Genomic DNA, 14,687 nt, shown 5'->3' on the forward strand with positions numbered 1-14,687 from the left:
TCTCGAGAATGCTGGCCGCCTAGGGTATCGAAGCTGCGCTACAACTACGAGCTAGAGGACTAATCAGCACTTGGCAAGGAGGGGCTCTCATTAGGATACTGATCAACCCGCTCATATGTCCAGCAACACTTCCCATATGCTAGTTTCCGAGCAGGAACGTTTGAACGTTGAACATTCGTCATCATGTCGAGCGAAACGATATTACAGAGACGAAGGACCCGAGTCGAAGTGCCGATACGGAATCATAACCATCCAACCCTAAGCTGAGGAGAGAGAAACATACGGAGATTCCCGAACGAGAAGTGTAGAGAAGTGACAAAGCTCGAAAGGCGATGCGGACAGACAGAATCAAGAGGAAACCGAGGTAGAAAGGTTTAAAGAAGCTGAGTGGCCGCCAACAAGGCCCCGACAGCGGCAATGAAGCTCACTCCAGCAACGGGATGCTTGGAAGCGCCACTCGTCGTCGCAGTGCTCGACGCGCTGTGGGAAGCAGCAGAGCCGGTGGCAGACGCCGATCCCGAGTGGGAGCCAGAAGAGGTGGCAAAAACACGCGAGGAGGTTTGCGAGCTGGCACCCGACGAGGCGCCAGCAGTAGCAGATCCGCCGATCGGAGCGGTAGACGTGCCGTCAACCTCAGCCTGGACGCTCGCGTTGAAAGTGCCAGTCATGCTCGACAGACTGTGGTATGATGATCGTCAACCCATGCCACAGGTAGCGAGAACGTTTGACGTACGTGAACTTGGCAGAGAAAGCCTCGGCAGGGAACTGGCTGTTGTTGGCGTCCTTGAGGTTAAGGGACTCAATGCGAATAAAGCTGGCACGAGTCAGTGGTTCATCGTTGGTTGCCAAGCAGGGTTATGCTCACTAATCATCGCCATTCGGTCCGATCGTGGCGTCGGGAGTGAAGACTACGGAGGCAGTCGTGGCAACGTTCACAGATGTGGCAATCGCTTGAAGTAGCGTCTACAGCAGCATCGTTGTCATCTTCGGCGAATGGCATGGCGCACGAGTCAAATATACCTGCTGGTTTGCGTTTCCGGTGTAGATGGATATCTTCGCGTCACCGAAGTCGGCGAGCGACGGGGAAGAATTGTCGTCCTGCCAAGTGATGGTCTGCTGTTGACCGGCCTGCCAATTAGTGGTGCCAACCGGGGCAGTAATCTGTGAAAGAGCCAAACCATCGTCAGCCTGACTGTTACGACGGCGAATGATGCGCGAGCGTACGAAAACGTTGGCCAGGGCGGCTGGAGCAAGGGAAGCGAGAACGAGGAGGGCAGAGGAGATCATTGTGATGGATTGACTGGAGAAACGAGTGTGGGTGCTAATGAGCGTAGTTGCGCTGAGCAGCGGGCGGGGGATGGGTGATGGTAGCGACGGTCGAGGTTAAAACCAGAAGGGATTGAATTTGTGCCTGGATTATATAAGCAGCTCATCGTTCAGTTCCTTATTTTAGTTTGTTGTGCACGAGCGGAAGAGGCTTCATCCCGTCTTCCGTTTACTTCGGAAGCAAGTCCTGCTAAAGCGCAGTCGCGTCGAGCCGCTCCGTTCTCTGATATGTATATACTACTCCAGTTGGTCGTATACCGTTTTAATGACATGATCAGCCTTGCGCCCAGTGTGCTTGATTAGGCCGAGGCGGTCCAGTTCATGCAACGCGCGCATGAAACGCGCCCGAATCTCCATCTTCCATATCTCCTCCTCCATCTCCTCCTTGTGACGAGCGCTGATTTGGCCGCCATCATCGCGTGATCGTCGACCAGCTGTGCTCATCTTTCCCTTGCGGATGGACCTACGACTACCAGCGCCCCGATCAGTACACTGCTGTACCTCCACTAACCGTATTTGCATGTCTCTTTGTTGCTCCAGGACGACGGCGAACGATTCGTACCAATCGTACACATTGATCATCCTGCCGGCTTCAAGGTACCCTCTGAAGAGAATACTGGTGTCCGGTAGCTCCCAGATTCGAACATTTTTGTTGTGTTTTGCAACATCTGATGGCGCATCAGGCTGCTGGGCAATCCCGATATACCCAACCGGGTGATATAGTGCAGAGACGACGGCTTTCCGGGGTGCTGGATTGAGCATCTTGTTTGAGGGTGGTCGTAAGCCAAACCAGATGACGAAAAGACAACGTAGGCATACTTCAACGGGGAAGGGTGCAGAGCCCGTATACCATATTTCCCACAGCGTACACTTATCCAGCGGAGTCAGCTGTTCCCTGACGCACGTTGTTCAGATGTGACCCGACGTTAAGAATAGGAGAACTGACTGCGCCCACTCGACGAACCATTCTCCGAACTCCCTGGATGTTTGGCAAGCATGAGACGACTCTCCTTCTCCAACGAAAGGATTATGCTCCCCCCCATTGTTGAATCCTTCGGATTGTGTTGCGAGTAACTTGGATAGATTCTCCAGGTACGTTGCTATGCGCGTCTGTGCCCATCCGACGTCGGAAGAATCGGGAGAGACAACCTCCTCGAGTTCTCGAAGGCTGCTCAGCAATGAATGAGTTTGCACAGCGGACAATTTTCTGAATGTAATTGGAGATCAGCTTCGTCGTATGTGCAAGTCCGCGAACAGCCGTGCACATACGCACTTGATCATCATACCCAACCACCGGATGTCTCTACTTGCCTCTCCTTTCGTAATCCTTAGCAAAAGTTTGAGGACAGGAGCCCCATGTTCATCACTGTTTGCCTGTGCCTGCGAGGCAGCAGGATCGGCACTCCGATACCCATGCGCAAGCATCCACTCCCGGACACGGAGCAAGAGCTGGAATGCCATCTTGAATGATCGAGCTCGCGTATGGAAGGTGCGCCGTGCTTCGTCAACAGCGTCGAGAAGGCTTGCAAGGTCTTCCACGCCCTTCATAGCAACAACCTCAGCACGCCGTCGACTCTCCGAGTTTGAAATGACCTCGCGACTAGTCGATGCTGACAGACGCTCCCTGAGGGTGCGAAGCATCTCCTCCAAGGTGTGCGAGTGTACGCCCGTGGACAACATGTCTTCGATACACTGCCGTAGCGGTTTCCCCTCAAACATGCCAAGCGCAAAAAAGCTGAGTGGTTCGACTTCAAAGTGCTTCATGTGTGCAAGCTGAACCAGTTTTCCCGTCAGAACAATGCAGTTGCAGAATGGTCTGAATCAACTCGAACCTGAAAGCCTGTTGAAGCCGTTACCCAACCGGAGTCGGTTCGCGAGATGTGCTCGAGAATGGAGTCTAGCACTCCTGAGCCGGGCGTAAGTGTAGGAGCGAAAGCTGGATCGTAGAACGTCTAGAACAGATGAAACGTCTTCGCTCAGACACCGAGAATCGATTAGTCTCATGCGATGTACCTTCAGTACAATGTCCTCGGTGATTGGTTGGCCACTTGGAACAGTGAACGTGCGCACGCGCAGGAGTGCGAGGGCAGATCGAGGATAGTGTCTCGACAGGTACCATGGCGTCGTCAGGATCGACGTGTCTTGTAAGGACATTGCTATGCTGGTGACACCTGCGTCCGGCGGTGGAACAGATAGACATAATACAAAAACAAACGGCAACTCCGATACATGCATTCTGCCGAAAGAGCGATGAGCCTTAGCAATAGATACTGAAACATGACCGACTCACGAGCAAACCTCCCACATGTCTGACATGACTTGCGCATCGATGGCCTCGAATTCGTGTACGAAAACAACAAGTCGGGAATTATGCGACTCCTCGTCCGTGACTGGACAATAACGCATAAGTGGCTGAGATGTGTGCCCACTGATCGACAAGAACTCACGATGCATGCGTGACCGTACGACCTCACCATACCAAGCAATCAGTAAGTTGATATCATAAGCCCCAAGGCTCCGGGAGTTGCCAAGCTGAAACGGGGGCCTGTATGTCCAGCTCTTTGGGGTGGCTGGTGACGGGTTGTCCAGGTGAGGATTTTGGTTTACAAAGCCGTACACGAGGTTCTTCATGGCGGATTGAAGGCTGAACATGTCGGGTGGTCCTAGGTGGACTGTGATCGCAGACCCGGATGCCCGCTCGCTGGCTTCATTTTCCGGGGTCAACTCTGATTTGTTTCTTGAAGTCAATCTCTCTTGTGCCTTATCCAGCAGTTCAGTCAGCGAAGATGACTGAGCTGTCAGAAAATCAGGGAAGGACCAGATAATCGAGTCAGCAGTCGCTCTCACGCTCCGTGGTGAAGACATACCTGCCACGAGACACAAGATAGGTAGCTCCGAGTAGGGTAGCCCAGGAAGTAGGTTATTGGGCGAGTAGGCCATTGCGATCTCGTGCACAATGTCTTCGACTACATGCGCATGTATATCGCGGACTAGACCCTTTCCACACAAAAGGTATGAGTTCAGCTGAAGCTGAGTGGCAAGAGCCGTTGTGAATATACCTCGATCTTGTCCAACGACTTCTTCCAAGCGTTGGAGTACGCTTGTCTCTTCGCGTCGGAGATGAGACGTGCTATGGGATCGGCCAGGCTTTGGAAGGAAACTGGCTCAGCATCTTCAGGAATTGTTACTGACGAATCTCTTTCTTCGGCATAAGGTATGCAAACACATGCCTGGATAGGACGTCGAACAGCTACCGGCGCAAGACCGCAGCAAACGCGTACCTTATTAGTGTCATCGAGATCCTCCATCGACAAAGACATGGCTAAAGCAATGATATGAGCAAAAGAAGCCACTCGTAGACCACAGGTCGCCGTTCGTGAGTTTTGTGGTGCAACTGAAACTAAACGTTTCTAGCCGGAAGCATCATCATGACGCTGGCGCGATGCTTCACGTGATGCGTGGATAGTGGTAACTGTTACTTATTATGTACATACTACGTAATATTACTACTGCAACGAACGCGTCTGTCACGAAATGTCACGTCATCAGTCACTTCCCTCGCGCTTCAAGCTAAACGCTCCCTCATGAATATCATTCAACTGATCTACTGAAGCCGATGGTTTGATGAGGCGATTATAGAAGGCATCGAAGCTTTACCGCCTGGCGCAGCATATTGCGCACCAGGTCGCGGTATGACCACCCGAGTCCTCCAGCGGCAAGGACGGTCAATGCGGCTTGATCATCTCGTCCTGGTCTTCCCGGTCCAGTGATGTTCGGTTTCATATTCGTATCGAAGAGGGCGAACTCTCTATCCATCCCTACAACAAGGTCAGTCTATGACCGAGGTGTCGTGCAAGCAGATAGCCTACCAGACGCCGTTTGGCCTCGCCTTCTAGCATCGATTCGTATGGTGGCGAGCGTTCCGAGAGCTTGGCCCACAAGTTCGCAGCGTTTCTGCAGGCGTGCGTATTCAGGATCAACAGAAGCTTCTTCCAACGGGACGAGGGTAGAATTCGCGGTGACCGGGACACCGCCGCTATAAGGCATAATGCCATCCGTATGATCAAAACGCCGAACAACGGGCAATGCCCAATGCTTGTCCTTGACTCCAACAGGAGGATCGTAGGTCCCAGGCGGTAGAACTGTGATAGTGACTTCCTCGCCGGAGCAAAACTCTTCGATTACCACGCGGCTTCCCGTTTCCCAGAGTTTCTTCGCCCTCTGTTCCAATTCATTCGAAGTCCGGCAATACGCAACGCCTTGAGAACCTCGACCTCGAACAGGTTTGATTATGACAGGAAGCGGGATGGATGCAAGGACCTCGGGAGTGTCGCGGGGAACGATCCATGTCTGGGGAAACGTGCCTTCTAGGCCAGCATGCGACTGTAACCAGCGGTTTACCCAAGCTTTGTCGTCATAATTGTCGACATGGCGCGGATCTTGCCCAACCATGAGGATGTCCGGATGCTGTTTCGCAATGTCCAATAGGGCGTGTGCAGAATGCACGTTGGTGTTCGCCCATAATACGTTGGCTCCATGTTTCTCGATCACTTCAAGGATAGTCTCCTTGTAGTCGCCGAACGACCAGTCGGCGTCCTTAGATGGATCGGGGGAAGATGAGGGGGTGATCAACTTGATTGACGGTGTGCACGCGTCCTGCGATTCCAGATGCAAGGCATACGCAAGGTCAGCAGAGCTATCCTTATAGCCGCCTAGAAGTCAAGCCGCGTTTTATGTCAGCTGGCTGAACAAAGAATGGTGCAGAATCGGGGCTGACCCGGCTTAACCGGCTTCAACACCCCTCCAATGGCTGGAGTTGGCGCAGCTTGATGTAGCACAGCAATACGATATTCGCCATCAAGCGTGACCATGGCAGATTAAACGAACTTCGTAGGTACCGGTCAAGTTCGAGGACGTTCTCAAGGCAGCCCAATATTCCGGCACTGCGTTGAACGAGAAGGGCGGTGAGGCCGTGATGTTATCTCACACTTGATAGATTCAACGCACGGAGGACCAACTCGAGTAGATGTGCGAAGCAGTAACAAGGACGACACCTTCTTGATGCTTCAACGAATACAGAGGGCAACAACGCATGCAGTGAAGCGGATGCCGTACGCGATGTCGAGGGTGAACGTGGCCCGGAGACAGTTGACGCAGTACGCGCCGAATGGTGTACTCTTATACGCTGGTGAGGTCAAGCGGTTTTTTGCCGATGTTGTGTTCGGACCGCGTTCGAGCACAGACGGAGGCTCACGTGAGATCGCGTGGTTCAAAGATGTATGAGACACAGCCACGCCGATGTCCGTTCCCGCTCCTGCCGCAGAAGGATCCAATCGGGTACAGTGATCCACCGTTCCCTTGGACAGGAAAAATTGTACTGCGCATTGCTCCTCCCATGGGCTCTCGTTCTTCTTTAAATTAGCATCATTAGTTAGCTGTACATCCTGCCCATCTATTCAAATATTTTTGGAGTAGTAGGTATCCTAAAAACATTCTGAGAGCCATAATACGGGTGACCCCCTCACAGCCACTTTACCGTTCCTCTGGACAGCGGTTTTCCCACGCCGTTTGTGACTTTGCCGTATTGCCGGTGTGAGCGCGGGAAACCTTTCGGAGGTTAACCGACAGTCACATGGCTGCCTTAGCTGCTGCTCCGCCGAAGCATGCAGAAACCTGGAGCGATATTGGGCCCATTAATACATGTACCCTCATGAGCTCAGTTGCAGATAGTGCTTTCAGCACTGTAGAGTCTGAATATGTATACTGATTTGTGGTACAGTAGCTCACAAACACCTCAAAGCCCACATAAAGATTGAATAGCACAGCCACCATGGTGTTTCCGATTTTTCATTCGAGTAAAACACTACATATTGTCCATCGGGCTACAAGAGATGGTGAGGATCCATTGGATGTATATATATATATATATAAATAATCAAGAGGAAAGAGTCAGGCGATGTGGAGAAATTAGCCCGTGTCCAAGGGAGTGGTGCTGTCCAGAGGAACGGTGGATCACTGTACACTGACTCTGAGCGCTGAGCGCTGAGCACCGCTCCTTCCCGCTCGGTCTCCTGCCGATCGGCAACCATCATACCTATTACATGCGGACTGGAGCTGCAGTCTGCAATTGGCGGCGCGGTCATTCCTCATCATTCCTCATTCCTTTGTCGTGGTCCTCTGGATATCTCAACGCCCGGCACTGTGTGCGCTTTTCTCTGCTTGGCGAGCGCCTTGTACCCAATAACCTATCAAACGCCAAGCAGAATAATGCGTCACATCAAAGATTTACTACTGTTGCCAGGCCTGAGCGTGCTCTGTGCATTTCTCTTGCATTTCTGTGCGATACCTTTTGTGAACGCCGAGCTATACGTACGTATTCCTCTTCAGCTTATTATACTCTGCACACGGGCTTGACCTATTGTTAGGTGACCAATCCAAGGAATAGGGCTCCGTGCACGGGTGGACAGGCCTGCACAGTCACTTGGCTCGATGATGGGCAAGTCCCGCTCCTAGCGACCATAGGGCCGTGTACTGTTGGACTGTACCACGGACAGGAGGTGTGGATTACGCCTCATGAAATTAATGCACCCATTGACTATTCAGGGGGTTCAGCAACTTGTGCAAACCATCGATCCCGTCGACGTCTCCAGCGTACATTCTCTTACATTTTTGGTGCGTAGCCAAATATACCCTGCAACTTCGGATATCTACGTGTTCACTGACGTCGTGATTACAACTTTTAGCCTGATGCTCAAGCAGGTCCGGATTCGGACACCTAGTGCGTCGTTACACAGTATCGTCCTTGTAATGATCTCATTGCGGCTACAGCTACATCGCTTTCACCTCGCTCTCCCTCCCGAACCCATCGAACGCAAGCTTTGCGTATCAAGCCTTCTCTCCGTTCTTCGCGTGAGTATATTACAACCCTCATTGTTACCTGGGTAATTTAGTGGCCTTTTATAGACTCTCCGGCATGTCCGGCTCGTTTGATACACCTGTCGCGTCAGACACCTCCAGCAAACCCATACCATCGACACTCACTCAAAGTACTACTTCTCCCGCATCGACAACTAGCATCAGCGTCATCGGCACGCTCCAGTCAGCTAGCTCAATAACCTCGCTTACACCCTCCGTCACCCCTTCCAGCACCATCTCGGGCTTTACCACAAGCCGGACATCACCGTCGGCTTCGTCTTTGTCATCCGGAACGTCGACTATGAGCTCCAGTGCGTCCTCCACCACGAGCAATGCTGCTCGTCGGCATTTCGTAGGCAAGCAGCTTGCCGGTGCAATAGTCGCATCGTCCGGTATCTTGTTGTTTACTTTAGGCCTATGATCGTGCGACCTGTTACCTTCTGCGACACCATATACCCTCTCAATCTTGACCTTTGCGATACCTATCTTTATTGCATTGCTTTCCATAACTGGATACCAGACAAACCTCACATTCAACACACCACGCGATACACACAGAGTTTTGACTTGTAGTTTTTGCTTGTCCCACCTGATAGGCTCATTTTACGATGCGATTTTAGCTTATGAACCTGTATGCACGTTGCTATATACCGCATTCTTTCATCCTTACATCGGTATCAACGCATTGCCTGCATGAACGTGGGATCGACCTGTGCTGAATTGGCTGCTTCACCGAGCGTCTCCACAGTATCTAGACACCAAAAGTCGGTACATGCGATGTATTCGCGCCAAGGTCGATTAAGCCCATGCGATACTCGACCGAATTCGCATCCTGTACGTCCTGCCCATTCGCAAACTCCAGTGAGCCGAGGTCAGAATCCACCTCTCGCTTTCTCTCAAAGAATCTTCCCGGGTATCTTGACGTTCTTGATGTCTGCGTCACGGACGGAGTCGGCCTCGAACTCGTTTTCGACATTGCGCCGACAGGATCGCAGGATGTTGTAGGCAATGCCAGACATTGGTCCAGCTGTCGTACTGGTGGACGCTATAGTTTATGAGACACATGATCGGGGGTAGGAACGTATAATAAGCAGGTCACGCACCGTTTCGCTATCGCCATAGACGTGGAGTGCAAGCTCTTGTCGGATCCATGCGCGGTTATTGAGGGTCTGCGAGTTCTTTCAATGACACACGGTTCGGTCATGGAATGGCAAACATACCGTCAGCAGCGTGTTCCTATCAGGATACAGTCAGCCTTGAACGGTCAATCTGACGAAAGTCATGCACATACGTGTATATGCGGCCCATCGGCAAGGAGAAGATTAAGTGGATATTGGTCCTAACACCAACTCAATAGGGATTCTATCATAGATCACTCACTGCAGGTTTACTTCTGAGGAGCGTCTGATCGTATAGTGCACGTCAGGTTGCCATCCCTCTGGAACAGCAAGCGATAGACAAACGTACGAAGGTAATCAGATCGCATAGACAAAACAGGCAGGCCGTTTCAACCGCAGAGCGCATGAGGCCTGAGACGATGTGATTGGTACCTATCCCAGTATTAGTAACTAGTAGCTGGGGTTGAGCAGTTTGTGACACGCACTAGCGATTCCAGTTTGGCGTATTCGAAGATAACGAAGCAGGAGGATCCTGTGATGATGTTGATCATAGGTCCTCTGTTCAACTCCGAGGAATGAGGCGAGAAGTAGACGTACGTTATGTTTAAATCACACACGAGGGCACTGCCCATCCAGAGATCAACCACAGGCACGAGCTCTTGCCATCCTGCTGTACTGTGATTGTACCCGTGAGATTAGAAGGCATAGCGCGACTGCTTGCAGGGGCTGGCGTTCCGTACTCACTCCGGGATGAGAAATGAGAAAATCGAGGAGACTATGCCAGCAGTCCACTGTGTTGCGGCGAAAAACACCAAGACACTAAAAATTAACCAAGATTTGGGGAACAATTTGATGCGCCAGCTTAGAAAGATCTGGATAGGCAACGACGCTCTGGCATATCGAGCTGGATCAGACATGATGTTACATAAACACTTCGAAGAGCACGCACGGTACTGTGACAACAGGCGTTTGTGCGAATGGCCACGGTGCTCGCTGAAGCAGGGCGTCAGATCCGAAGTTAGTAACGGCGTAGAGCCACAAGAGATACACGCTTGTGCATGTGTCAAGAATCAGGGTCCAATGGACAAGGCCGCTGAGCAAGATAGTGGGTTCCATGACAACGAAACAGCGAATTCCGTTTTCTCAGCTCACCGTATCCACCACCGATCTTTTATGCAGGATGCGTAGTACTCATGGAATTGCAGGACGCAAATCCCGTACAGTATCGCGTTGGATATCACACCGACGATGACGGGTCTGTATGATGTCTTTCAATCAGGCGTCCTAATGCGAACTTTGAAGAGCCCGCGCACCCAATGGTGTATGCCACCTCTTTCGAGGCCAAGTCCTGTATCATGACCTATGCGGGCGGGCGGGCAAGGCGCCCGCAAATCGGTGAACGTAGTTCGCACCCGTACGTCCAGTGCCATGTCCCCTTATGACCATTCCGTTGGACGTGAGAGCAAGCTGCTTAGCAGAAGTTTAGCGGAAGTTCCACCCAAAGATCGCAGTGGAAGCAATGGCGCCATGCCCCATGACCATTCTTGTACGAAAGATCTCGGCGGATCGTACGCCGAGGATATGCATCAGCAAACCATCGCACCGACTCACAATCAGAGTTTCACACTACGAACGTAGTTTTGGACAACTAGTAGTATAGCTCCATATGGTTGAGTTCTGCTACAGTTGAGCGCGTCTGCTGGCCACCCTGAGATGCATGTGAACTTGCACGTGACACGCGTTTCATTCGCTCCCTCCTCTGTTCCGTCGCTCACGACGCGTCTCTACCGCCCGCCATGTCTTCCCCACCGCCGATTGATTTTCCTACGTCCGACATGGACGACATTGAGATGGACGACGCCGCCACGACCGGCGGCCAGCAGTCGATGTCAGGCGCACCACCCGTCCAGTCCTTGTTTCTCCCTGGCACGCCCTCCACCTCGGGCACACCGTCGCGTCGGAACGTGCCCCAGACCCCCACAAGTGGTACAGTTGCGCGAAGGGCGCTTGGGATGAGCACCCCTCGACAACAGCGTACTCCGCTGTTCGCTCGTAAGTGGCCACAGTCTCGACGAATCTTCGACGCGTCTAACGCCTCAACGTCGTCACAGCGGGAAGCTCGTCTCCTATGGCATTTCCAAGTTCCTCTCCTACCAAAAAGACGCCCGTGGGACGTCGTAGGCTGGGGGATTCTGATGACCCTAGGTCCGCCATGGATTCTGAACCACTAGACTTCCCTACGTACGTGGTGCTGCCTTCTACCTCGAGAATACTGAGATTTGAACTTTCGGTCACAGGTCTCCTGCCACCGCGTCCCCTGTCAAAAATCGACGTGGCGATATACACTCTTCTCTCTCTATCACACCTACGCGTCAGGGCAACGCGTCACGACGCGTCCCTGGCACGCGCGATACCCTCAACTCGGACGGTACCAACCTCGATATCCCAGCAAGCTCTGCTCTTCCGCTCTCAGCGCCTGCTGCACCCTCCGATGAACCGGACGAAATTAGAGCCATCTGGGGGACCACAGTCAACCTTACTGAGACCATGAAGCTCTTCAAGGACTTCTTGCGCGGTTTCAAGCCTAAGTACCGCACTGCATACAACCGTGAGAACGGAATCCGTTCCAACTCGATCACGCCTCAAAACGACGGCGAGGCCGTTTTGTACGAGGGGTTCCTCCGGCGCATGCGCCAGACAGGGGAAACGAACCTCAACCTGGATGTCGTAAACCTCCTTGCCTACCCGCCATGCAGGAAACTCCACGGGCAGCTAGTCAAGTATCCGCAAGAAGTCATCCCTGCGATGGATCAGGTACTGAAGGACATGATGCTCGAGATTGCTGATTTAGATGCGGAGGAGGGCAGAGAGGGTATGTTGGGAGAAGAAGGCGAGGCGGAAATCGCAGAGATCATGGGTAAAGTGTACAAGGTTCGGCCGTTCGGACTGAAAGCGGTGAATATGCGGGACCTCAACCCAACCGGTAAAGCTCCACCGTATTGCTGGCCATATCGCGGATTAACGCCCCTGCAGATACGGACAAGCTGGTCTGCATCAAGGGTCTCGTCATTCGCGCAACACCCGTCATACCGGACATGAAAGTCGCCTTCTTCCGTTGCCTCACCTGTCTACACACCGTGCAGGTCGAAATTGATCGCGGCAAGATCGACGAGCCCGGCCGATGCCCCCGCGACGTCTGTAACTCCGTCGGCACCATGTCCCTCGTGCACAATCGGTGTGAATTCGCGGATAGACAGGTCATACGCTTGCAAGAGACGCCGGACGTGGTTCCCGACGGGCAAACGCCACATACTGTATCGTTGAGCGTGTACGATGAGCTCGTGGATGTGACGAAGCCGGGTGACAGGCTCGTCGTGACGGGCATCTTTAGAAGCGTCCCGGTCAGGGTGAACCCGAGGCAGAGAACTCTGAAGAGCCTGTTCAAGACTTTCCTGGATGTCGTTCACATACGTCTCGGCGGTGACGGACGCCTGCAGTTTGATAAGAGCACCAGGCCAGCAGGCGGCGACAGGATCCCTGGGGTAGGCGGTGTAGGCGGCGGAGACGAAGAGGAGGACGCCGTGCCCGCACCTCGACCAGCTGACATCTTCGGCGATCTTCCTATGGACGATGGACAAAGAAAGAAGAGCCGTCGTGAGGAGACGGAGGCTAAGCTGATCGAACTGTCCCGCCGTCCGGACTTGTACGATGTGCTTGCCCGCAGTCTAGCTCCAAGCATTTGGTCCATGGACGATGTCAAGAAAGGGATTCTCCTACAGCTCTTCGGCGGCACTAATAAGAGCATCGCGCGGGGCGGAGGTGGCGGTGGGCCAAGGTATCGAGGAGACATAAACGTGCTAATGGTCGGAGACCCGGGAACAAGTAAATCCCAGATCCTATCGGTGCGTGTCCACGTTCCAAACGCAACGTGGAATACCAACCCTTCTCTAGTATGTGCATAAGTTGGCGCCCCGTGGAGTGTACACCTCCGGCAAGGGCTCATCAGCTGTCGGTTTGACCGCCTACGTGACCCGTGATCCGGACTCGAAACAACTCGTGTTGGAAAGGTGCGACTGTATGATGACCTCGTGCCTGACTTGCCCTGACTTGACCTCACAGTGGAGCGCTCGTGCTGAGTGACGGGGGCGTGTGCTGCATCGACGAGTTCGACAAAATGTCTGATGCTACACGAAGTGTCCTCCATGAGGTCATGGTGAGTAGCTCAATATGTGAATTTCGGTTCTCTCCATGAACATGATGATAGGAACAACAAACGGTCTCCGTGGCCAAGGCTGGTATTATTACTACTCTTAACGCAAGGACTTCCATTCTCGCAGCGGCCAACCCTGTGGGCTCGAAATACAACGTCGACGAACCGATCACGAAGAATATCGATTTGCCTCCAACACTGATCTCGCGATTTGACTTGCTGTACCTGGTGCTTGACCAGGTGGATGAAGCTCATGATCGTCGCCTAGCCCAACATCTTGTCAGTCTCTATCTTGAGGATAGACCAGAAACTGGCGGCCAAGATATCGTTGTGAGTCTGATCTCCTGCTGTACCGGGTGTCGTCCCGACAGTCTGTTTCTTAGCCTCAGGAGCAACTTGGCGCATATATCAGCTATGCTCGCTCTCGTATAAATCCGGCGTTGACCGAGGAGGCATCGAATGAGCTCGTCCGCGCCTATGTGGAACTTCGCAAAACTGGAGAAGATCCACGTTCGCACGAAAAGCGCATCACTGCGACCACACGGCAGCTGGAGAGTATGATTCGTCTTTCCGAGGCGCATGCTCGTATGCGCTTCTCGTCCGTCGTCGAGCTTGACGATGTGAAGGAGGCTTGCCGTCTGATGCGCGAGGCGATTCGCACGGCGGCTATCGATCCGCGCACTGGCAAGATCGACCTCGGTCTGATCAACACAGGCGTGAGCGAAGGCCAGCGCCGCCAACGCGAGTCGTTGCGCAAGGAGGTGATGAATCTCGTGCAGCGCTCTGGAGCACGCGGCGTCAGATGGCCCGATGCAGTCAGGCAACTAGGGGAGCAGAGCAGCGTTCGCATTGACCCTGGCGAGTTCGCGTTCGTGGTGCAGGAGCTCGAGCAGGAGGGCGTCGTCTCTGTCGTAGGTGAGAGGGATCGCAGGATGATCCGACGTGTCGAGGGCGTATGAGTGGTAGACAGCTTGAACATATTTGTGCCTTGGATCAAATGCGGTCCCACACCTCTTTAATCCTGTCTTTGTATTGCTTTCGTATATGCAACTGTTGTATTACACCAAGGGATGCCACGGGGCGCCGCGCGTGGCGATTTTTGGTAGACCGTGCATATA

General features: G+C 53.0%; 6 protein-coding genes across 6 annotated transcripts; 2 read left to right on the forward strand and 4 right to left on the reverse strand.

Moving 5' to 3' along the window:
* Positions 1-77: 77 nt before the first annotated feature.
* Positions 78-1,368, reverse strand: PUNSTDRAFT_96536 (uncharacterized protein). The gene is made up of 5 exons (XM_007379429.1): positions 1,225-1,368; positions 1,021-1,161; positions 866-963; positions 734-814; positions 78-678 (listed from the first exon to the last, which is right to left on the reverse strand). Exons 1-5 carry the CDS (start codon positions 1,285-1,287, stop codon positions 375-377), a joined length of 687 nt encoding a protein of 228 aa, XP_007379491.1. The 5' UTR covers positions 1,288-1,368; the 3' UTR covers positions 78-374.
* A 95-nt stretch (positions 1,369-1,463) lies between these two features.
* PUNSTDRAFT_49319 (uncharacterized protein) lies at positions 1,464-3,820 on the reverse strand. Its single transcript, XM_007379430.1, has 8 exons — positions 3,774-3,820; positions 3,617-3,716; positions 3,340-3,562; positions 3,159-3,278; positions 2,600-3,099; positions 2,273-2,533; positions 2,146-2,221; positions 1,464-2,088 (listed from the first exon to the last, which is right to left on the reverse strand). The coding sequence occupies exons 1-8, from the start codon at positions 3,778-3,780 to the stop codon at positions 1,564-1,566; spliced, it is 1,812 nt and encodes a 603-aa protein (XP_007379492.1). The 5' UTR covers positions 3,781-3,820; the 3' UTR covers positions 1,464-1,563.
* Positions 3,821-4,794: 974 nt separating this feature from the next.
* PUNSTDRAFT_96537 (uncharacterized protein) lies at positions 4,795-6,562 on the reverse strand. The gene is made up of 4 exons (XM_007379431.1): positions 6,334-6,562; positions 6,104-6,269; positions 5,196-6,038; positions 4,795-5,144 (listed from the first exon to the last, which is right to left on the reverse strand). The coding sequence occupies exons 2-4, from the start codon at positions 6,195-6,197 to the stop codon at positions 4,960-4,962; spliced, it is 1,122 nt and encodes a 373-aa protein (XP_007379493.1). The 5' UTR covers positions 6,198-6,269; positions 6,334-6,562; the 3' UTR covers positions 4,795-4,959.
* A 933-nt stretch (positions 6,563-7,495) lies between these two features.
* On the forward strand, positions 7,496-8,464 carry PUNSTDRAFT_96542 (uncharacterized protein; the record flags this gene model as incomplete). Its single annotated transcript, XM_007379432.1, has 6 exons — positions 7,496-7,695; positions 7,752-7,883; positions 7,939-7,998; positions 8,070-8,104; positions 8,155-8,235; positions 8,290-8,464. Coding segments are annotated over exons 1-6 (585 nt in total), but the record flags the coding sequence as incomplete, so codon positions are not given.
* Positions 8,465-8,992: 528 nt separating this feature from the next.
* On the reverse strand, positions 8,993-10,826 carry PUNSTDRAFT_124062 (uncharacterized protein; the record flags this gene model as incomplete). Its single annotated transcript, XM_007379433.1, has 10 exons — positions 10,673-10,826; positions 10,512-10,616; positions 10,309-10,452; positions 10,104-10,250; positions 9,957-10,034; positions 9,845-9,891; positions 9,622-9,679; positions 9,462-9,477; positions 9,345-9,419; positions 8,993-9,175 (listed from the first exon to the last, which is right to left on the reverse strand). The coding sequence occupies exons 1-10, from the start codon at positions 10,714-10,716 to the stop codon at positions 8,993-8,995; spliced, it is 897 nt and encodes a 298-aa protein (XP_007379495.1). The 5' UTR covers positions 10,717-10,826.
* A 329-nt stretch (positions 10,827-11,155) lies between these two features.
* PUNSTDRAFT_140833 (MCM-domain-containing protein) lies at positions 11,156-14,537 on the forward strand (the record flags this gene model as incomplete). Its single annotated transcript, XM_007379434.1, has 8 exons — positions 11,156-11,411; positions 11,471-11,600; positions 11,657-12,342; positions 12,393-13,261; positions 13,311-13,426; positions 13,479-13,572; positions 13,624-13,899; positions 13,953-14,537. 8 exons carry the CDS (start codon positions 11,156-11,158, stop codon positions 14,526-14,528), a joined length of 3,003 nt encoding a protein of 1,000 aa, XP_007379496.1. The 3' UTR covers positions 14,529-14,537.
* Positions 14,538-14,687: the final 150 nt, after the last annotated feature.

This window comes from Punctularia strigosozonata, assembly GCF_000264995.1.
Source record: "Punctularia strigosozonata HHB-11173 SS5 unplaced genomic scaffold PUNSTscaffold_1, whole genome shotgun sequence".
Taxonomy (NCBI): domain Eukaryota; kingdom Fungi; phylum Basidiomycota; class Agaricomycetes; order Corticiales; family Punctulariaceae; genus Punctularia; species Punctularia strigosozonata.